At 42.1% G+C, this 17,217-nt stretch overlaps 1 protein-coding gene across 1 annotated transcript in view; it reads right to left on the bottom strand.

Moving 5' to 3' along the window:
- ANTXRL (ANTXR like) overlaps nucleotides 1–17,217 on the bottom strand; it is a 56,302-nt gene that overhangs the window by 24,936 nt on the left and 14,149 nt on the right. Inside the window, exons 4-14 of the mRNA XM_063405717.1 lie at nucleotides 16,439–16,520; nucleotides 16,303–16,336; nucleotides 14,273–14,352; nucleotides 14,096–14,164; nucleotides 13,817–13,897; nucleotides 13,653–13,713; nucleotides 8,853–8,951; nucleotides 6,686–6,755; nucleotides 5,482–5,560; nucleotides 1,519–1,614; nucleotides 848–886 (exon numbers count right to left, since the gene is read on the bottom strand). Of these exons, the coding sequence (XP_063261787.1) occupies nucleotides 848–886; nucleotides 1,519–1,614; nucleotides 5,482–5,560; nucleotides 6,686–6,755; nucleotides 8,853–8,951; nucleotides 13,653–13,713; nucleotides 13,817–13,897; nucleotides 14,096–14,164; nucleotides 14,273–14,352; nucleotides 16,303–16,336; nucleotides 16,439–16,520 (790 nt within the window). The remainder of the gene's footprint in view (nucleotides 1–847; nucleotides 887–1,518; nucleotides 1,615–5,481; nucleotides 5,561–6,685; nucleotides 6,756–8,852; nucleotides 8,952–13,652; nucleotides 13,714–13,816; nucleotides 13,898–14,095; nucleotides 14,165–14,272; nucleotides 14,353–16,302; nucleotides 16,337–16,438; nucleotides 16,521–17,217) is intronic.

The following is a 17,217-nucleotide window of genomic DNA, read 5'->3' as shown; positions in this document are numbered from 1 at the left end:
TAAATTGTCACAGGACAAGTAACAGGATCACATACACTAGTGTTGGCCTCTGGCAACCTCTAAACAGCAGCTGTGGTTGCCTCCTTACATTCATGCCAAGTTACAGCAAGTTAGCACTAAACCATAAGCTTTTCTTATGGGTTAGGCAAGTATTTATCCATTATTTAACTGTCTATGCCTAGGAAAAAAATAAAGGGAGGCCTGAGTTTTTTCTGGAGATGCTTCCATTGACTACTATTTTTTATTTTCATGAAACTAGTACGGTGAAACTAAGCTGAGGTCAGGGTCAGTTACTGTCCCCAAAAGAGCGAAATACAATCCTGCCTCAAACAGCTCAAAACCTAAATGGAGAAAGGCTAAATGTCCTTCCAAAGGTCACTCTGCAGAAGAGCCACAGCCAGGGCAGGCTTTTGTCTCCTCTGCTGTAGCAAAGCCACAAGAATGTGGCCTTTGCTGTCCTTTTTTCCAGCTGCCAGACTTTTCCTTACTGCCAATCTGGGCTCAACTGCTGAGAACAATGGCAGCTTTACTGGAGGAGGGACAGCTGCCAGCACAGCTTGAGAAGCAAGGATTTGCTTACACACCTGTCTGATGCACAGCAGAAGGAACAAAATACCACAGAACTGATGGCCGGTGGATGTTTGAGCTATGCAACTGTTTTCACCCTGGATGGAAGCAGTTTGGCTGTGTGTATATAAAGAGGCCAGAAGGCAGAAATAACTGTCCTGACCCAGAGGACTTCCTCTCACGCCTCTAAGGTGTCATTAAGACACCTACAGGGCTTACACTCCTGGGCAGCAGGGCACACTGCAGTGGCAGGGCCACAGCTCAAAAATAGCACACTTACAGGCTCTGGGGGCGGGGGTGGAGGCGGCTCCTTGATCACCTGGAATAAACAAACAGTGGAGAAATGTGAGGCAATGGTAGGGTTCATCCATCTCTGTACCATGTCCTCCCTGCTTCCTTGCCCGTGTCACAAATGAGTCATTCTGCTTCATTCCTCCCCACTCAATCCTCTCGTTAGCCCCACTGAAAATAAACTCAGATGAGATGAAAAATACCATATAATTACCAAGTTACTGCAAAGACATTCTCTCAGAATCTACAGCTCCTCTGAATAAATTAAAGAAACCCCAAACCAATAAAATGCAAAAAAACCCCCCTAACTCTTGTTAAAGAGGACCATAAAAGCTTCTACACACAAGTAAATCAATTCCATTACACTTCTATGCAGCAGGTTTCAAAGCTGGTCTAAAGGAGGTCTTGATCCCTACAGAAACCTAAGACATCCATGAGCTTATTTTAAATTCTCATTCAATGTAAAAATCACATAGGCCTTGAAACAATCAAAAACCCAGACAAGAGTAACTTCAACATGCACTTTAAGCAAAATGTTGAATCGGGGCCTTACAAATGTGGATTTTTAAAGCAAGGTTAACCACCCACTCCAACACTTCAACTGTGCTTTGGCAGAGAATGGATGAAACCAAGTCAATAGAATATAAAAACTGTACTTACCACTGTGCAGCAAAGGGGCCAAAACCACCACAGAAGAGCCAGAGCCAGCAGCAGGAAGAGAATCAGAAGAGCAATGAAAAGGATGGTCCCAGTCAGCTGCAAACAAGATGATTATTTCTGAGTTACCTCTGTATCTCTCAAAGAAAGCAGGAGTCCTGAAGTCACACATTTAGAGTCAGCTTTCCCTCACTACAAGGTCTCAGGTATTTTGTGCAATCACTAGTATCATTAGGATCATCTGAAGTCACAAACCTCTTTGCAGTGTGTATAATTTATGTACAAATTTATGGTATGTTTATAGTCCACTAGATTCAAGAAGGTTAAACTTGTACACAACCCACTCTGGACAAGTCCCTGACTACTGTCAGAATGGCATTGCAAACTACGTGACCACAGACCCACAGGTGTGCAGAGTAACCTTCCACTCCTAGAGATGCAGAATATGCAAATGCTGGTACTGACAGAACAGGAACATTGGAGCTCAGACCTTAAGGTTACTGTTCAATGTCAGTATCACAGAACAGAGCTCAGCTTCCTCAGAGCATCAGCTCCCAAGCCCGCCTGTGCTGCCTCCTGACTCAAACCACTCTCACAACCTTAGCCTAGGTGATTATCAAACCAGTCAGTAATGCTGTTTGTTCTTGGTATGCTTCTTAGGGCTGGTCTGACTATTTTAAATGAGATACTGTAATCATTACCATAAGCATTTCTGATTCTTATGTCCACTGATCTCTCTGCAGAGAACAATGAGACTTTGGGGATGCAGAGCTAAGGGTCTATACCTTCAAAATCAAAATTAAATTTTATTTAAAATTACTAGAAACAAACAAAAAAATCAAGTGTTAACACTTGAAATTAGCTGTTCAGAGCAACTGAGAATCAAAGAGAATCACAGCTCTGATTTTTCTGTGTAAATCTTGATGAGTCCTTTGCACTTGGAGCATTTAATATTAGCGCATTCAGGCGAGATATTAATTCTCTGTTGCTCTGATGACTACAGGAATCAGGTTTTCATATGCTGCTTGCTTTCTGCAGAACATACAGAGTGTGTGGCTTTTGGAAAGTAAACATTTGTTTCACATGGGCAGTGGCATGCTGAGACATGCCCCATCTTTGGACTGTACTGGGCTCGGGAATGATATTAACTTTAGCTGTGGTGTTTTGGCTAATTTTTTTTTTTAATACATACTAGGAAAAGAAACCTCTTCAATGATACATTTTCAGAATGTGAGAAGAGCTTCAATTCACCAGCAACAGGGCTATCTGGGAACAGGAAAAATTTAGCAGGAAACTAGAGGAAAGCCTGGGGCTAGAAGGATGTGAAAAGAGCTTGAAGAAAGGTCTGTCAATCAGGCTGAGGAAAGAGGAGTAGGCTAGTGAGAAAGCTGTAAGAGATTTTCAAAGGATAGGTGGGATAAAGGGAAAGAAGCTAAATTCCAAAAGTGAATTCTATATGATAAAATCCATGAGATTCACCTTATTAAATCTGAAACTACTTGCTGAATTTCCATGACACCAGAAACCGATGCTTAGCCCCTTCTTACAAAAGGGATTCCCTTCAGCGTTCTAAGTGCATTTGTTTTCCCCTCGGGCAATGAAAAGGCTGAGGATGGACAGTACTAACTGGTAAGAGCTTTGCAAAGCCTGGGTTCGATCCTGGATGACCGACTTAGGCAGTACTTAGCTCTGTCTCAGGCCAGTTCCTAGAGCTGTCAGGAATGGCACGTTCAGTGTGGCACTGGCACTACCACAGCTCCCACTCCAGCTTTTAGGGAGGTAACCCTGTACCCCATATCTCTGTCACAGCATCACCAGCCCTACACTGCTCTGTGGCTTCTTGTTGAAGATGCAACAAACTGATTTGTTTTAGGGTATGCTGCTTGGCCCACCTTCATTTGACCAGGGAGCAGCTGGACTGCTCCAACATGTGCCAGACTCCCTGCTCAAACAGGTCCTGTTAGAGGACACTGTACCCAGCTGCAGCTCAGTGCTAACCCCCCTCTCTGACCCTCCCATGGCCCCGTGTACAACTAATGCATCTGGAAAGCAGGTACTTGAGGAGAAATGAATCCCCAGTAAAGCCAGTTTGCTGAGAAAAGGGTGAGTATAAATCCAGCATAACTTCAAGAAATATTGCTGCACTCCTTAAAAACAAATCCAAGCACAGCAGCAGTGCAGTACCATTGCTACTATTACTCCAAACACACATTACCTCCTTGTTTTGTAGCCTTTGTTCCCAGCCGTGGCTTTCCCATGCTAACTCAAATATAAATTGCTGAGACATTTGCCAGCAGTAGCTTAGGAGCTGCTGGCAGCAAGAAGCTAAAGAGTCTTCTTTTAATGATTTTAATGATACAAAGCACCATAGTGAAGCTGGACTTTGAAAAGAAAATAGCAGGCTTCATGCAGCTGAACAGAAATAAGCACGGGGATCACACAGAGGCTTTGGGACTGTAGTGAAGATACTTACTGTACAGAAAAGACAGAAGGACCAGCTGGGGAGGAGAGCTGAGCAGGCCAGCTGACTGCCACCCACAGAAAAGGAAACAGGAGAGGAAAGGAAATGGAGGGAGTCTCTAAAACGAGAAGAGTGAAATGCATGAAATTAAGACAAAGTTGGAAACTGAACTGCAAACCTCCCTGTTTATGGCACATAACAGGAGTGAGGCAGTATTTTTCTATCAGCTGCAAATCAGGCTTCTTGCCTCCTCCAATTCAATCTGCAAGAGGCTGGTCAAAAACTGTCAGATTGACATGACTGGAGATTGGATTCCTCTTTTTATCCTAAGGCTGACAAAAGGAAAAGCTTCCTCCATCCATGCTCTGGCCTTTAGGAACTCTGGTTAGGGTTGAGACTTCAGTCTCCATCAGAAATAGATTACATATGGGTAACTAAATGCACCAGTTAACACCACTGCAGACTTGAAAGGTTTTACTGTACCTGAGGTAAAAGAGTGGAATTAAGTGTGAAAATCCTCAGTATGGAAAATTTGGAAGAAAGTTTTAGCAAAACAGAAACGATCCCATAAAGAAACAAACACATCTGCTATATTGTGTCCCTGCAACCCAGACTGTTCCAGCATTCTGGTGTGGTATTTCCCACCTTCATTGCTGCAAACATCAGAAAATTAGATTTATAAGTTCCAGTCGCCTCTATCTGCATTCCTGCCCTTCTGTTCTCCAGCTGTCAAAATGGCCAACAATGATTACAAGCCAATATGACAGCATTTGGCACAGGCTATAAAAGTCCTTTTGACACTAATAACAATGATACAAACTGCTATCAGGTACTTCAGCCAGCTTGGTTTAGACTACACAAGCACAAGGTCACATATTTAATTACTGTACTTGCTCACACCAGCTATGGGCACTGCCTATTTTTACCCCAAGGCAGGGAACACAACTCCTTATCTATTAGTCAGTTTCCTAATTTTGCTTATTTGGTTCTCAAAATCAGACTTTGATAAAGGATCATTGCTAGTTGTTTGTCTGTGACATTCCATCTGGTCTTTTTGACCTCGTGATGCAGGACAGACATCATTGTCCCTTCCCTCTGTGGCCTTTCCAGATACAAGTCCTAACAGTTGTACCTTTTACCTCAGATCCCATCAGGGACCCCAAGGCTCAGAGTGTTGCTCCCTGATGCTCCTTCAGTCATTTTCTCATATCTCTGTCTGTTAAGATCCTAGTTTTGAGGATCTCTCTCCTGGGGTAGGAATGGGCAGGGTGCCTCTTATTCTAATTTTTTACCCAGAAAATCTATGATGATCTGTCCATCACCAATAACAATTTGATCTTAAGTAGTCTTGGTTATTTTCCCAAGAGCTGCTGGGATCCAGTCAGCAGCGGAGAGGCAGAAGCTGCAGAGAGGTCACGCTTGCTCAGGGAGGCTTTGCCTGAAGAACAACCATTTCTTTCCAAGGGCTCATGGTTCTTCTGTCAAGCCCCATTGGAATTACTTACACAATGTGTGCTGGTGATGCTGACAGAGCTGGAGATGAACGTTAGCCCGTTGTTCATGCTGACTTGTAGGAAAACCACCCTAGAGCACAGAACAGATATGTTTATTTTTAGTGTCATCTTTACACCCATTGTTACCTTCACTCTGTCTCTGTTTTAACCACTGGTTTATGAGCATGCATGGACAGGGCATCCTGTTGAGTCAGGGCATTTTCATGGCCTCAGGCACTTACCTGCATTTGCCCCCTGCTTGCCCAGGAGCCACCCCTTTTCTGTCACCTTAGTTGAGCTGGGATAGATGCTCTTTACTAAGAAACCCCCATCCCAGCTGGGGCAAAGGGCACTAAGACAGTGAGTCATAACAGAATGCCTCAGACAATAGCAATACTGCTGTAGATGGCACAAGGAACTTCAAGACATTTTATTTATTTAAAGAAACCTTCTGTCAATGTATCAGAATGTGTTCTTTTTGTACCCAAGCATATCCAGAACACCTGCACTGAGCTCAAGGAGGGTAAGAACACTGAAATGCCAGTGAAATTCAAGAATAACCTTTCCTAGCCATTCTCCAGTATCGGAGAGAGGGTCCAAAGAAGAAAAAAAATTAATAATAACAAAAACTGACAAAAGCCCACCAAATTAGTTCGTCAGTGACAAATACAAAAGGGAAGGGAGGCATTCACCTGCAGCCCCAGTACAGTATTTAAGCACCCACAAGATCACCTAGGGAAAGGCAGGGCATTGTGCCATGCCTCCCAGAAGTCTACGGGATTAAAAAAGCTGAAAAATATCAACACTAGACACAGAAGAGCAAAATTCAGGAAGCAACATATACAACAGCAGCAAACAAATTTAAATCAAGCATCTCCTTTCCATCAAAATTGAAAGTATGTCTTGGATTTAATCACCTTTTGGTCTGAAACAACATAGGAAGAGAGAAGGAATCACCATTCTGTGATTCTATGATATGGGGCCATGGTTCAAGAAGACCTTTGGTTAAAATGTGCTGAAGATCCAACGTTAAATAGAGCTATGCTGGCTCAAACTAGGAAAGGATTGGGCACAAATGAGATGGTGGCAATGTGACACACACACACACAAATTTATCAGCTTGACACTTTGGGCAAACCCCTGAGCCTCTGGCTCAGTAATGACATCTTCACCCAGAAGTCCACCCTCTCAACACAGGCTGGAAAGCAATACTCACTGTCCTGCATCTTCTATCACCGGGGCGGGGCAAAGCAAGTAAGTATCATGAACAAAGGTCGGCTTTTCATCTGAAAGGAAATTCATATAACTATCAGGGATGAAAAATATAAATGGTTTCAATTTCCCCTTGAGAAGGGCTGACACCAGTGACAGCCACAGATAAACTCAATATATTGGCAAGTGCCAATCCTCCCTCCTCAGTACTTGGATTGGTGCTGATCACAAATCCAAGTACTAGAATAACCATTCATGTTGATGCCAACGTGATGCTATCAGGCTAGAGATGTCACAGCTAAGAACTGGAAGTTTATCTCTGTTCCTGACAGCAGTGATCAGCCATTTGGAACTCAGCTTTGAGCAGTATTCATCATGTCTACCTGAAAATTATGTGCAACCTCTACTCACACTGAATAGTCCAACCCCTTGAGTGACTCAAGGACTCAGGAGTTTAGGGTTCAATTTTGTCTACGCATGTCCAAATACACACAGAGGAGAATCCAAGGTTGCATTGTCTGAGCCCAAGAAAAGGGAAGGAGAGAGACTGGGTGCAGGCAGAGATAAACACAAGGGCACACGTCTTCCCACCTCCTTGCACTCCACTGCCCCATGATTCAGCAGCGTTAACCCTATTGCTTTCAAAAGTCACATCCAGAAAGCCAAGTTCTATCAATACAGACAGGAGGCCCAGCAGTAATCTTGCACTGCCACTCCACCAGAAGTGTGTAAGCTGAGGCACAAGAGCAGACACATCACTCCAGTGACTACAGCTTAGCTCTGAATGGCCAGTAAAGCAACTGTGCTGCCAGCCTGGAGAAAGAGCAGTCTACAAGAGCCAAACCCAAGGGAACAAAGGCCTGATAAAGGCTGCCATCTTATACTTGTGAGTCTTGTTTACTCTTTTTATTTAGGAAAAAAATTAACTCAAGCAACAACAGATGTAAGAGTTGTTCCTTCATGCTTCACCCACTTCAAGCACACCTGAAGACAGAACTCATTTCCTTTCCTCAGCAGAGAGGAGGGCATGGAAATCAATGATATGTTTTAGGGAGGGAAAAAAATCAGCCTAGATCAGCTTCTCACCACAGTATCTGTTGCAAACTTAACCCAAGGAAAACACAGCATGGAGTTGGAATGGAATCAGAGTAGTTTTCCTCCTGTATATTTCCAGGCCCACGTCAGCACTCACTGTGTGAAGCCCAGCCAAGGTGCTAATGATTTGGGTCAGGGAGGAAAAAGCAAAAAGTCTGTCTAACTGATAAACCACAAAAAAAAAAAAAAAAAATCCTGGCTAAAGCATATCTGTAAGTGGAGTAAATACAAGACCACCAGAGCTGATTGACTGCAGCATCAACACAGACAACTGGGATGGGAAATGAAGGAGCGATTCATGTGTTCTCTCTTGTAAGTGAATTCACTGCTAGGGAAGCACCAGTCTGGCCATGACAGCATGTGAAAGCCTCTACTGTGCTCAGGCCACAGGGGTAGCATATATGAACAAGGAGCAGAGCTCCTCTCCCCACACCATGTTTCACTCTGCCAGACACACAGGGCTTCTCAGGAATGAGGGAGGACTGCTGAGAAACTGGACACTCCATCCTTTTTTGGCCATTCAGTCCTTTGCCTGGCTGCTGAGACAGCAAACAAAAGACCCTGTTCAGCACAGCAATGTCAGGGAGTTTCCCTTTTACACAGTCACTGTGGTGGGACCAGCAATTGATGCCAGAGAGGAGTAGAGTGTGCCTGGGAGGCCTGGATTTATGGCAATTGTCTCCTGAACTGGTGAACAAAACCTCTGAAAACACCACCAGGGGATCAAGATAGCAATATTTCTTTTTACTGGTGATGAGTAAGGGAATAGGAGTAATTTTAAGTTTCCATCTTAAAACCTGATCCCCCGTCCTCTCTTGCTGCCTGCAGCACCCATGTGCATCACCCCAGCGGTGCTGAGGTCACTGTGCAGCAGCACACCCCGTGTAAGTGCTCACTACACAATGCCAAGGTCACTGCACTGAATGAGGATGAATTTCAAGCTTCTTTTAAGTGCACACCTCTACCCCAGCTCCCTCTCACATCTGCTGCAAGGACTCCCCTGAACATGGATGAGAGCTGGGCTGTGAGGTGACACCGTCACAGGGGTCACTGCAATCCACAGCCTGCAAACTTACTGATGGTGAGGCTGTCATTCAGCTTGAAGCTGCACAGAACCTGGTCGATGTTTCTCGCATGATAAAAGCCGTTGCCTCTTACCACAACTTGAAAGGATTCTGTAAGCAAAAATACAGAAGATTTAGGATTTATTTATGAGAAATAATTCAAATGCAGCATTTCTGTTCAGAGTGACCTGAATTAAAACATGCCAGTTGCTGTTCTCTGCCCTATAGCTGAAATAAAACATCCATACAGACACTCCCTCTATTCAGAAGCAATGTCCAAGAGTGCTGCAGTGGCATCAATGTTTTTGTCAAAAACACTCTCACTCATTCCCACTATCACTGCATTGAGATCTAGTGCAACTCCAGATGAACTGGACTAGGGCATTTACAAATTACAATCACGCACTGGAAATCCACACTCTGGTTCTCCTCTTGGTAACTTGCCCTTGAGCAGGGCTCTGAACTAACAAAAGCCACAAGTACATGGGAATTGAAAGGTATTTTGGGATGAGAAAAAGAAAGTATCTACTGGAGTGCATTTTGAAATGAAAAATGTGCTTAGGTACCTTACTAAAGAAAAATGATAAAATTTGAGATCACAATGAGCCAAGAACACCAAGAGCCAAATACACAAATCCAGCACCAGAATTCGGCCTCTCTTTAATGGGAAGGGTTATACGTCCTGGTTCTCAGTGGAGTTAATGAGCATTTCTTTAAACAAATGAAAATGAACTGTAGGGCAGATTCATATGCTTCTTACTCCAATAAGAATCTTGAGTTACTCTTAGTCAGATCCATGCCTTGAGCCATTCCACATCTAACCCAGCTGCTATACTGAGAATTATGAGCATCCCTTTTTTTTGCCAGCAGAGCTGAGAGTCATGACCAGCCCTGAGGGCAACTGGGCCCCTGCCCACCCACCAGAACCACCTGCCTGGGACCACACGTGGGCAGACCTGCTTGTAACCAGCCCGCTTCACAGTGGCTTGAACACCCAGCCAAGATGATAATTTTTCCCCATCTCAACTTTATATTTTAGAAGAAGCTTGCTAAAACAAATTTTTTCTTTCCCTTCTCATGAATTAATGGCCTTAAAAGGCAGCAATCACAACAGCTTAACTGGAGGCTGTTTCAGTGGCTTCAAAAAGATGCCGCAAGTAAGAAACTTTCAACACAAGGCATCAAAGGTAAAAGCTACATCTAGAAGTTTAATCTTGTCAGGACAATTTATCTCTCCTGTTTCTTTCACTGTGACTCCACTCTGCACAGTCAGTTGTGAACAAGTGATTGGGCAGTAACCTGTCCACCAGCACAAGCTGAAAATCCACCAGAGCAGCAGGGGAATGTACAGAGCTGGCACTGGGTTTGTCGCTGCTGCTCGGAAGCCTTGCTCTGGAGCATTAACGTGTTCTGGGAGATGCTCTGGTGAAATGGCTAATTCCATTTAATTTTGCGCCCCGGCTCTGGCTGCGTCCTTTTCCTCCTGAGTTACTGTCAGATCATGGATTGCAGCTTTTGACAAGACAGCGAAGGGAAAAAGGTCAGCACTGGGATAACCGGGCGGCGCTGGCAGCGAGAGGGGAGGTTGGAGCTGGTGTGCACTGGCTGTGCTGTCGGCTCCGCTTCTCTGCCTCTGATGAGAAGCTGACTGCTTGCATCCACACCTGGTAGTTGATGTGGCCACTAGGATGCCACAGCCAACAAAACCTTTCAATCACATCTGCGTACCATAAGCATAATCAAAGCAACGATGCTGTCAAACAGGATATGAGGCACCTCTGATTCTGCACTGATAGCCTGTTTACAGGCTGCATGTCTTGGTCACTTTAAATCACAGGCAGCAGGAGGGACCCAACTACACTGCTCCACATTGGGGACGATGAATTTGCAGGGTCAAAAAGCATTAAACATCAGATAGCTGTCACAATATGACGAGATAAATTTGTAACTGGATTTGCCAGATAGCTTCGTCACAGAAAGCCAGAGTCCCAACTGGAACTGTCAACACACAGGAATTGTTCCATTAGCATTTTACTAGACCAAGTCAAAAACGAAGCCAAGATCACCAGCAATCACCAACACAGTAGTGAGATCACTTACAAGGAGTGGCTCAGACCCTGCTTTAAGCCCTGATCATAACTTGTTTCCACTGACCCCCAGGAACTCATAGTAAATCGTAAAAATTATTGGCAATGCTAAAGAAAGGCTAAACCAATTATCACCTCCTCACTCAGATAAGTTTCATACAAAAGGCATGGACAGACACACATTTCAAGGCTGTAAACAGACAAGTATCTTTGCTGGAGAATGTGATAATATATTGCACTCTCTCCAAAGGTCCATTATTTTTCAATCATAATTTTGAAATAAAAATTTCTGTGATGTATTTAAACAAACAAACACTCCTAACCTAAAAGAGGAGGAATGGAGAATTTCTAGAAAATGTTATGTTCTATTTTTCAGCCAGTGGGTACATCCACCATGCAAGTGTATTTATAGATGTCAATGTAGGCTTCAGTGGCTATATATATTGAGAGAATAATACATTATCAGTAAACTATATCAGCAATTACCTGAACTTAAAATGCATCAAAATTCATGACATTAATGCAAAAAAATAATGAAGCTTATGATGTAAAGTCCAAATGAAGCACATTAAAAAATAAATCACATTACATATGGAATAGAACTGTAACTGTCCAGTGAACTGAACTCAAGATCTGGATTCACACTATCATGAAAAAAAGTTGTTTAATCCCAGGAGATTCCTTCCAGGAGACAGTGGTGCACACAGCTATACAGATGAACCTCCAGCTATGTTGAAGTAAGTGGGATAATAAAGGATAATAAATCTAAGCACAAATGTAAATATTTGTAGCCTCACACTGTAAAACCTCTTGCAGGAGGTAATTTCAGCTGTGGCTTGCAGGATAATAATAAATGCTATTGCAGGCCTGATTCTTAGTGCTGATGGCTTTAATACTTTAAATACAAAGGTATACAAACACTACATCATGTGGAGCTGCAGCTTTGGCTTCCTCCCATTTTCAGCCCTGCTGCTACAAACAAAGTTTCAAGCATGTGGAGATTGGGCAGCAAAGCTTCACCACCAACCCTTGCTTGGTCAACAGGGACAGAGCAAACCTCAGAATTTAAGTGAAAGAAGTGCCAGTACCTTGCTGAGTCAGCAGCACTGCACAGAAACTGATTCTGCCCAATTTATATTGGTCTTGTTTAAAAGCCACAATGGCAAGGAAAATTCTACAGATCCAAGTAAGCTAACAATATTGTTTGGGTGGGTTTTTTTTTTTAGGACAAACTATTTTTAAAGTGTACTTGTGGAATTTTAACCACATTTGTCATAAACTTTTTTTACCTAGCAAGCTTGGCAAAAAATGAAGGGGTTTGAACATATTATCCTTTGGAAGAAAGATGAAATTTTACTCTCTTTGGTGAAATATATTTATTTTGTTGAAAGAATTTTTTATTGAGAATTTATTTTCTCAAATACTCCATACAAATATTTTCAGCATTCCATTTGAAAAAAATTGTTTCAAATTCAACTTTCCAATATTCTTATATTCTTATATTGTCCCAAACAATTTCAAGAATACAACTGAAATCCCTCCTATTGGAACACTCCCATTTTTATGTAGCTAAAGGCATTTTTGCTGAACAGGACAGCTTGTAATAAGCTTTGCACAAAAATCTGTCAGGTATACAATAACTAAGCAAAAATAGGAAAGTATCATTATGAAATAAAAAGCCTTAAATATCAAAGCTTTAGAACTGTTTTTTTCTAATCAACTCCACGATATTTTTAAAAGTAAAATCATTGCTTTAAATTTTCTGCAGATGAAATTTTACATCTAGTCCACCATAACATACTTAGGAATAATTCAAGAGACACAAAGATGTTTTATGTTAAATTGAAATATTCAGGGTAAGATCATATTGTGATTGACACATGGAAATGAAGAGTGAACAATTTTTCTTCTGTGAGACTAAATTTTTCCCGAGTTTCATATTTTATCTGTTTTCAAGGTCAGTTTTCATGCATCATTGCCATTTTATGTGCTCCTTTTTACAGTGTACAAGGAAATGAACACAAGACACTAACACTAGAGCTAAATAACCATGCTGAAAACTGTACCTTCCAGCAAACTTATGGTGTCACTCTTACTCTGCTGCAATAGCCTCTAAAGTAGAAAAAAAACCACAGCAGGAGAATTGCTAGCATAAACCAGAACAAATCCAAGTTAAATGTACTAGACATGAAAGGCATGAAATTATCAACAACTCCTCTGGGTATCCTTCATGTTTACCATAAAGAATAATGGTTCTTTCAAGTAAGTACAACATTAGCATTTTGGGAAGCACAAGAGATATCTTGGCCTATGCAGAAAATTATATTTGGTTCAATAAACCTTAAATGTCTGTAAATTTTTTGCAAAATCTTGTTCTAACTGCTGACAAGTCCTTGCAGATCCCAGGAATGCAGTCTTCCCGGAAATTTGTGAGATATTGCCCTTAGACCCTAAAACACCTCTGTCAGTCTGGTTTTACATTACCTTTCTTCTCTCTCTCTCTCTCTCTCTCAGATTTTTTAAGAAGTGTTTTAGAAGCACCTATGTGTTTATTGTCAGAATGTTTTTCTCAAGCTGAGGAGGAACATGTAGGGCTCTAGCCATGGCCTGAGAGGATGCTCTGACACATCCACAGGCCTTGGCTCCAGTACCACATCAGCCAGTTACTGACATTGCATCAGTGTCATTCATTTGCCTTTAACACACTGTTCTTGTGGAAACTTACCTCCTGCACAAACACTGGATGGTTCAGCCGCGAGGATCTCAATGCAAGACTTCTTCAGAATCTAAAGGGTTTAGATAAAGGCATTTTTTGGTAACCATTTTCATCTACGCTTTATTAATGCAGGAAAGGGCACCCTTTACTGTGTTTCAGAATATCCAACTTACTGAATCAATGGTTCCTCTTAGGGCATAAAAGCCTCCCTTAACTGGAAAAACATGATCGATGCTGTCAGCAATCGTTGACAGCTGCAAAGAAAGACAATCATAAATCATGAGGAAAACAAAATTACAGTGAACAAAACCAGGCCCTTTCATACTTGCTAAAAGACATCACAGTGACACGAAATGATTTATGCCTCAAGTAATTAAATAGATGCCTTCATCTGACGCTGTTATTTGTGCAGTGCTATAACAGAAAAACACAAGAGAAAACAAACAAGTTACCTGAGTTTCATTGAAATCCTTCACTCCGACACAATAAACAATAGCTCCAAAGTTTCTGGCTCTGTTGGCCTAAAAAACCCAAGAACTGCCATTAAGTGCAAAGTCATAGAACCAGAGGAGTCAGCAGTAAATGTGTAGAGGTTTGACATAGTTTGGGTAAGGATAAAGGTGCCTTACTTCTTGCTCTGCGTAATAAAACTGCGCGTCCTGCAGCTCTCCGTCCGTCAGGGCAATGATCACGCTGGCGGTCCGCACCCCTGCGTGGAGGGCAGTCAGCAACAGATTGCACACAATGACACAGCACACAGCAAGGCTGACAAAGGCCAGAGCCAGGCAATCCCTTTTACTGACAAATAAATACAACCCTGTATTTATTTGTCAGTAAAGACTCTCAGCCTGGTTTGTAGGGACTTGGTGATCCACCAGCTGAAGGCCAGATGCGAGGCACGCAGCGAGCCCGGACCTGTGCACCTCCACATCCCAGGCATCACTGCAGGGGGAGTGCTGCTCTCACAAGGTCCACACACTGACTTTTCTGCTCTGAATAAAATAGAGCAGCTACCAGGATTACAGACACAGCTTTCAGGTGGAGAACTGACAAAATGGGTTTGCAGAGGACAGGTTTCCTCTCTTCTCTTGACAAACTTGTCTCTACATAAACATTGTCCAGAGACTGTGATAAAAGATATCTCTTCAAAAGGACCTTTCCTGCCACCCTACCTTTCCCTCCAGCAGGCTTTGAAAGAGCAACCCCACTGAACATGGCATGAAATGGGCTTCTACAGACAGGTCAGACCTACAGTTCTCAAGCAACAAGAACTTCCAGTGAAATTCACAGGAATTCTGTGCATGTGAAAACTTTAAGATCAGGTTCATTAGAAAAAAATGATGTCATATGATACAACATTTCATATCTCGTCTAAACTTAAGTGAAAAGGCTGCACAGACTGCAGAAATTTATATATAAAATGCAGTATAGAATACAAATGCTACCTAGAAAAATGCAACCTGTTAACAAAATCAAACCAAATTAACATGCAAACTATGGTTCAACCGACCATTCTGAGTCCACCGTTCTTAAGCAAAGTAACAAATACACATACATGTTACTTTCAGGCGAGTGTTTGTTATTCTTTCAAAATAATTCTGGTACAATTTCAAGTGTCTCCCTCCATACTGTCTGAAATTACAGACTGATTAGTTCTGACAGGTTTCTTATGCCACGCAGTCCTTCCCATGTCATGTCAGACATAGACATAAATCTTAAAAAAATGACCTGTAACTTGGGGGAAAAAATAGCTTGGATTCCTTTTTTTTTTTTTTTTTTTTGTGCTCAGCACCCTTGAAAAATGCTGAAAAAAAAAGGAGATCTTATTTTGGTTTCTTTTCAATGCTTATTTCTTCTCTGGTAGCTTAGCTTCTAAGTCCAGATCTCATCTACTCTTTTTCCTTACTAATTCAATTTACAGAATACTTGATTAGTTGTCGGCTACATGCTATGAAGTAAAATTGTTTTCAGTTGGACACTTCAGGACTCCCGATTTTACTGGCAGAAATGCTGCAATACTGTGCAGAGCTGCTGCTCCTATACTCACAGTCTATTTCAATAAAAAGGCACCAACCTGTTTCTCCATATTCCAAAGAGACAATGAGCCCACGAATGAGAACGATCTCACATCAGGGTATGAACTAGGCAAATCTTGTTAACTAACTAGGTCTTCTTTTGGCGCAGACAAAAACCACAAATACACTTTCCTTTCAAAATTTAGTGAAAATGCACATTTTAGCAACTCAGAATCTGAACACAAATCATTCACACTGATGCAAGACTCTCATTCACACATACACTAATGAGAACAAGGATGTGGGACCTCAAAGCAGAGAGGACTGAGTGCACCAGGGTAGAAAGGACCAGGAAAATGTGGGTATTCCTGACTCCTGGGTACAAGATGGGCAGCTCTGGCTGCTATGGTTTGGACTGCACTCTGCAATGGTCAGATCTGGGATCATACCGGTCTTCTCTGATCTCAATAAACCATGAATCACGCATTTGGAAGTGGGGCTGTAGTCAAAGTGGAATGTGCTATTGCATAACACCACTGCTCCTCCAATCCTTCTTTCAGCAGGTTTACTGCAGGTCATAAAAAGAGCTATAATCCCTGTCTTGTCAGTGCAGATACACAACAGGAATGATACACAATACATACCTCCATAGGTTTCATGGTAAATTTGCTCATTTGCCTGCAATGAAGTGTAGAACATGGTTAGCTCTTAAGTATACCAGCAGCAAGTAAGCAAAGTTTAGATGTGTAAAACAAAGACAGTAGGTGTTGTGATGTGTACCCTTTTAAATCCTTCATGCATGAACGTGTCTCCTCCAGGCAATTCTTCCTTAAGAATGTCGAGCCCTCGCCTTATGGCTTCCCTTTGGATTGAAAAAAACAAACACAAATAAACAGAAAAAATATCCCAGATGAATATTTTATTAGAAGTTGTTTCTTTTGTTGAGCTATTCCTGTACCGCAGCTAGATTATGCAGCCTGTCAATCTATTGCACAGAGTGCATACACATCAGCTGCAACACTGGTTGAACCAAGATTTTTTTCAAATTCCACAATTTATGAGCCAAACACCCATGGGGGCACAAACCTAGACACAGGGTACAGCATTAGGGTAACATATTTTGAAGATGGAATTCCATCCCTGCCTCCTCATTCTTGCATATTCTCAGTCAGGAAACGATTGAACTAAAGCCAATGCCAGATATTAAACTTTAACAAAACAGAGTTTTCTCTGTTTCAGAGTTTGTTCTGTTGTTAAACAGAACAAAACAGAGTTTAAAAGCTTATGACCCTGTCAACAAAAATGGGACAAATTAAAACTCTGTATTGAATCAGTCATCAGGACAGTCTGGATTAGGATTTTTCCATTTTAAAGACAGAAGCCAAAAGATAAGAAAACAGGATGGGAATGAGGAGAATTTCCTATCCTAGACCAGGGACTCAACCTTTTTGGGGCATGGATTATTCCTGGAAACAGAAGCACTTGCATGTCATGACCCCTGTTGCATAACTTCTTACTCCTCAAATACCTGTTAACCAAAAGAATTGTTCAGGGACATT

Source organism: Prinia subflava, chromosome 9 (assembly GCF_021018805.1).
Source record: "Prinia subflava isolate CZ2003 ecotype Zambia chromosome 9, Cam_Psub_1.2, whole genome shotgun sequence".
In the NCBI taxonomy this organism is placed as follows: Eukaryota; Metazoa; Chordata; class Aves; order Passeriformes; family Cisticolidae; genus Prinia; species Prinia subflava.
The sequence above is the reverse complement of the archived record's forward strand: the minus strand, read 5'-3'. Positions and strand labels throughout refer to the sequence as shown.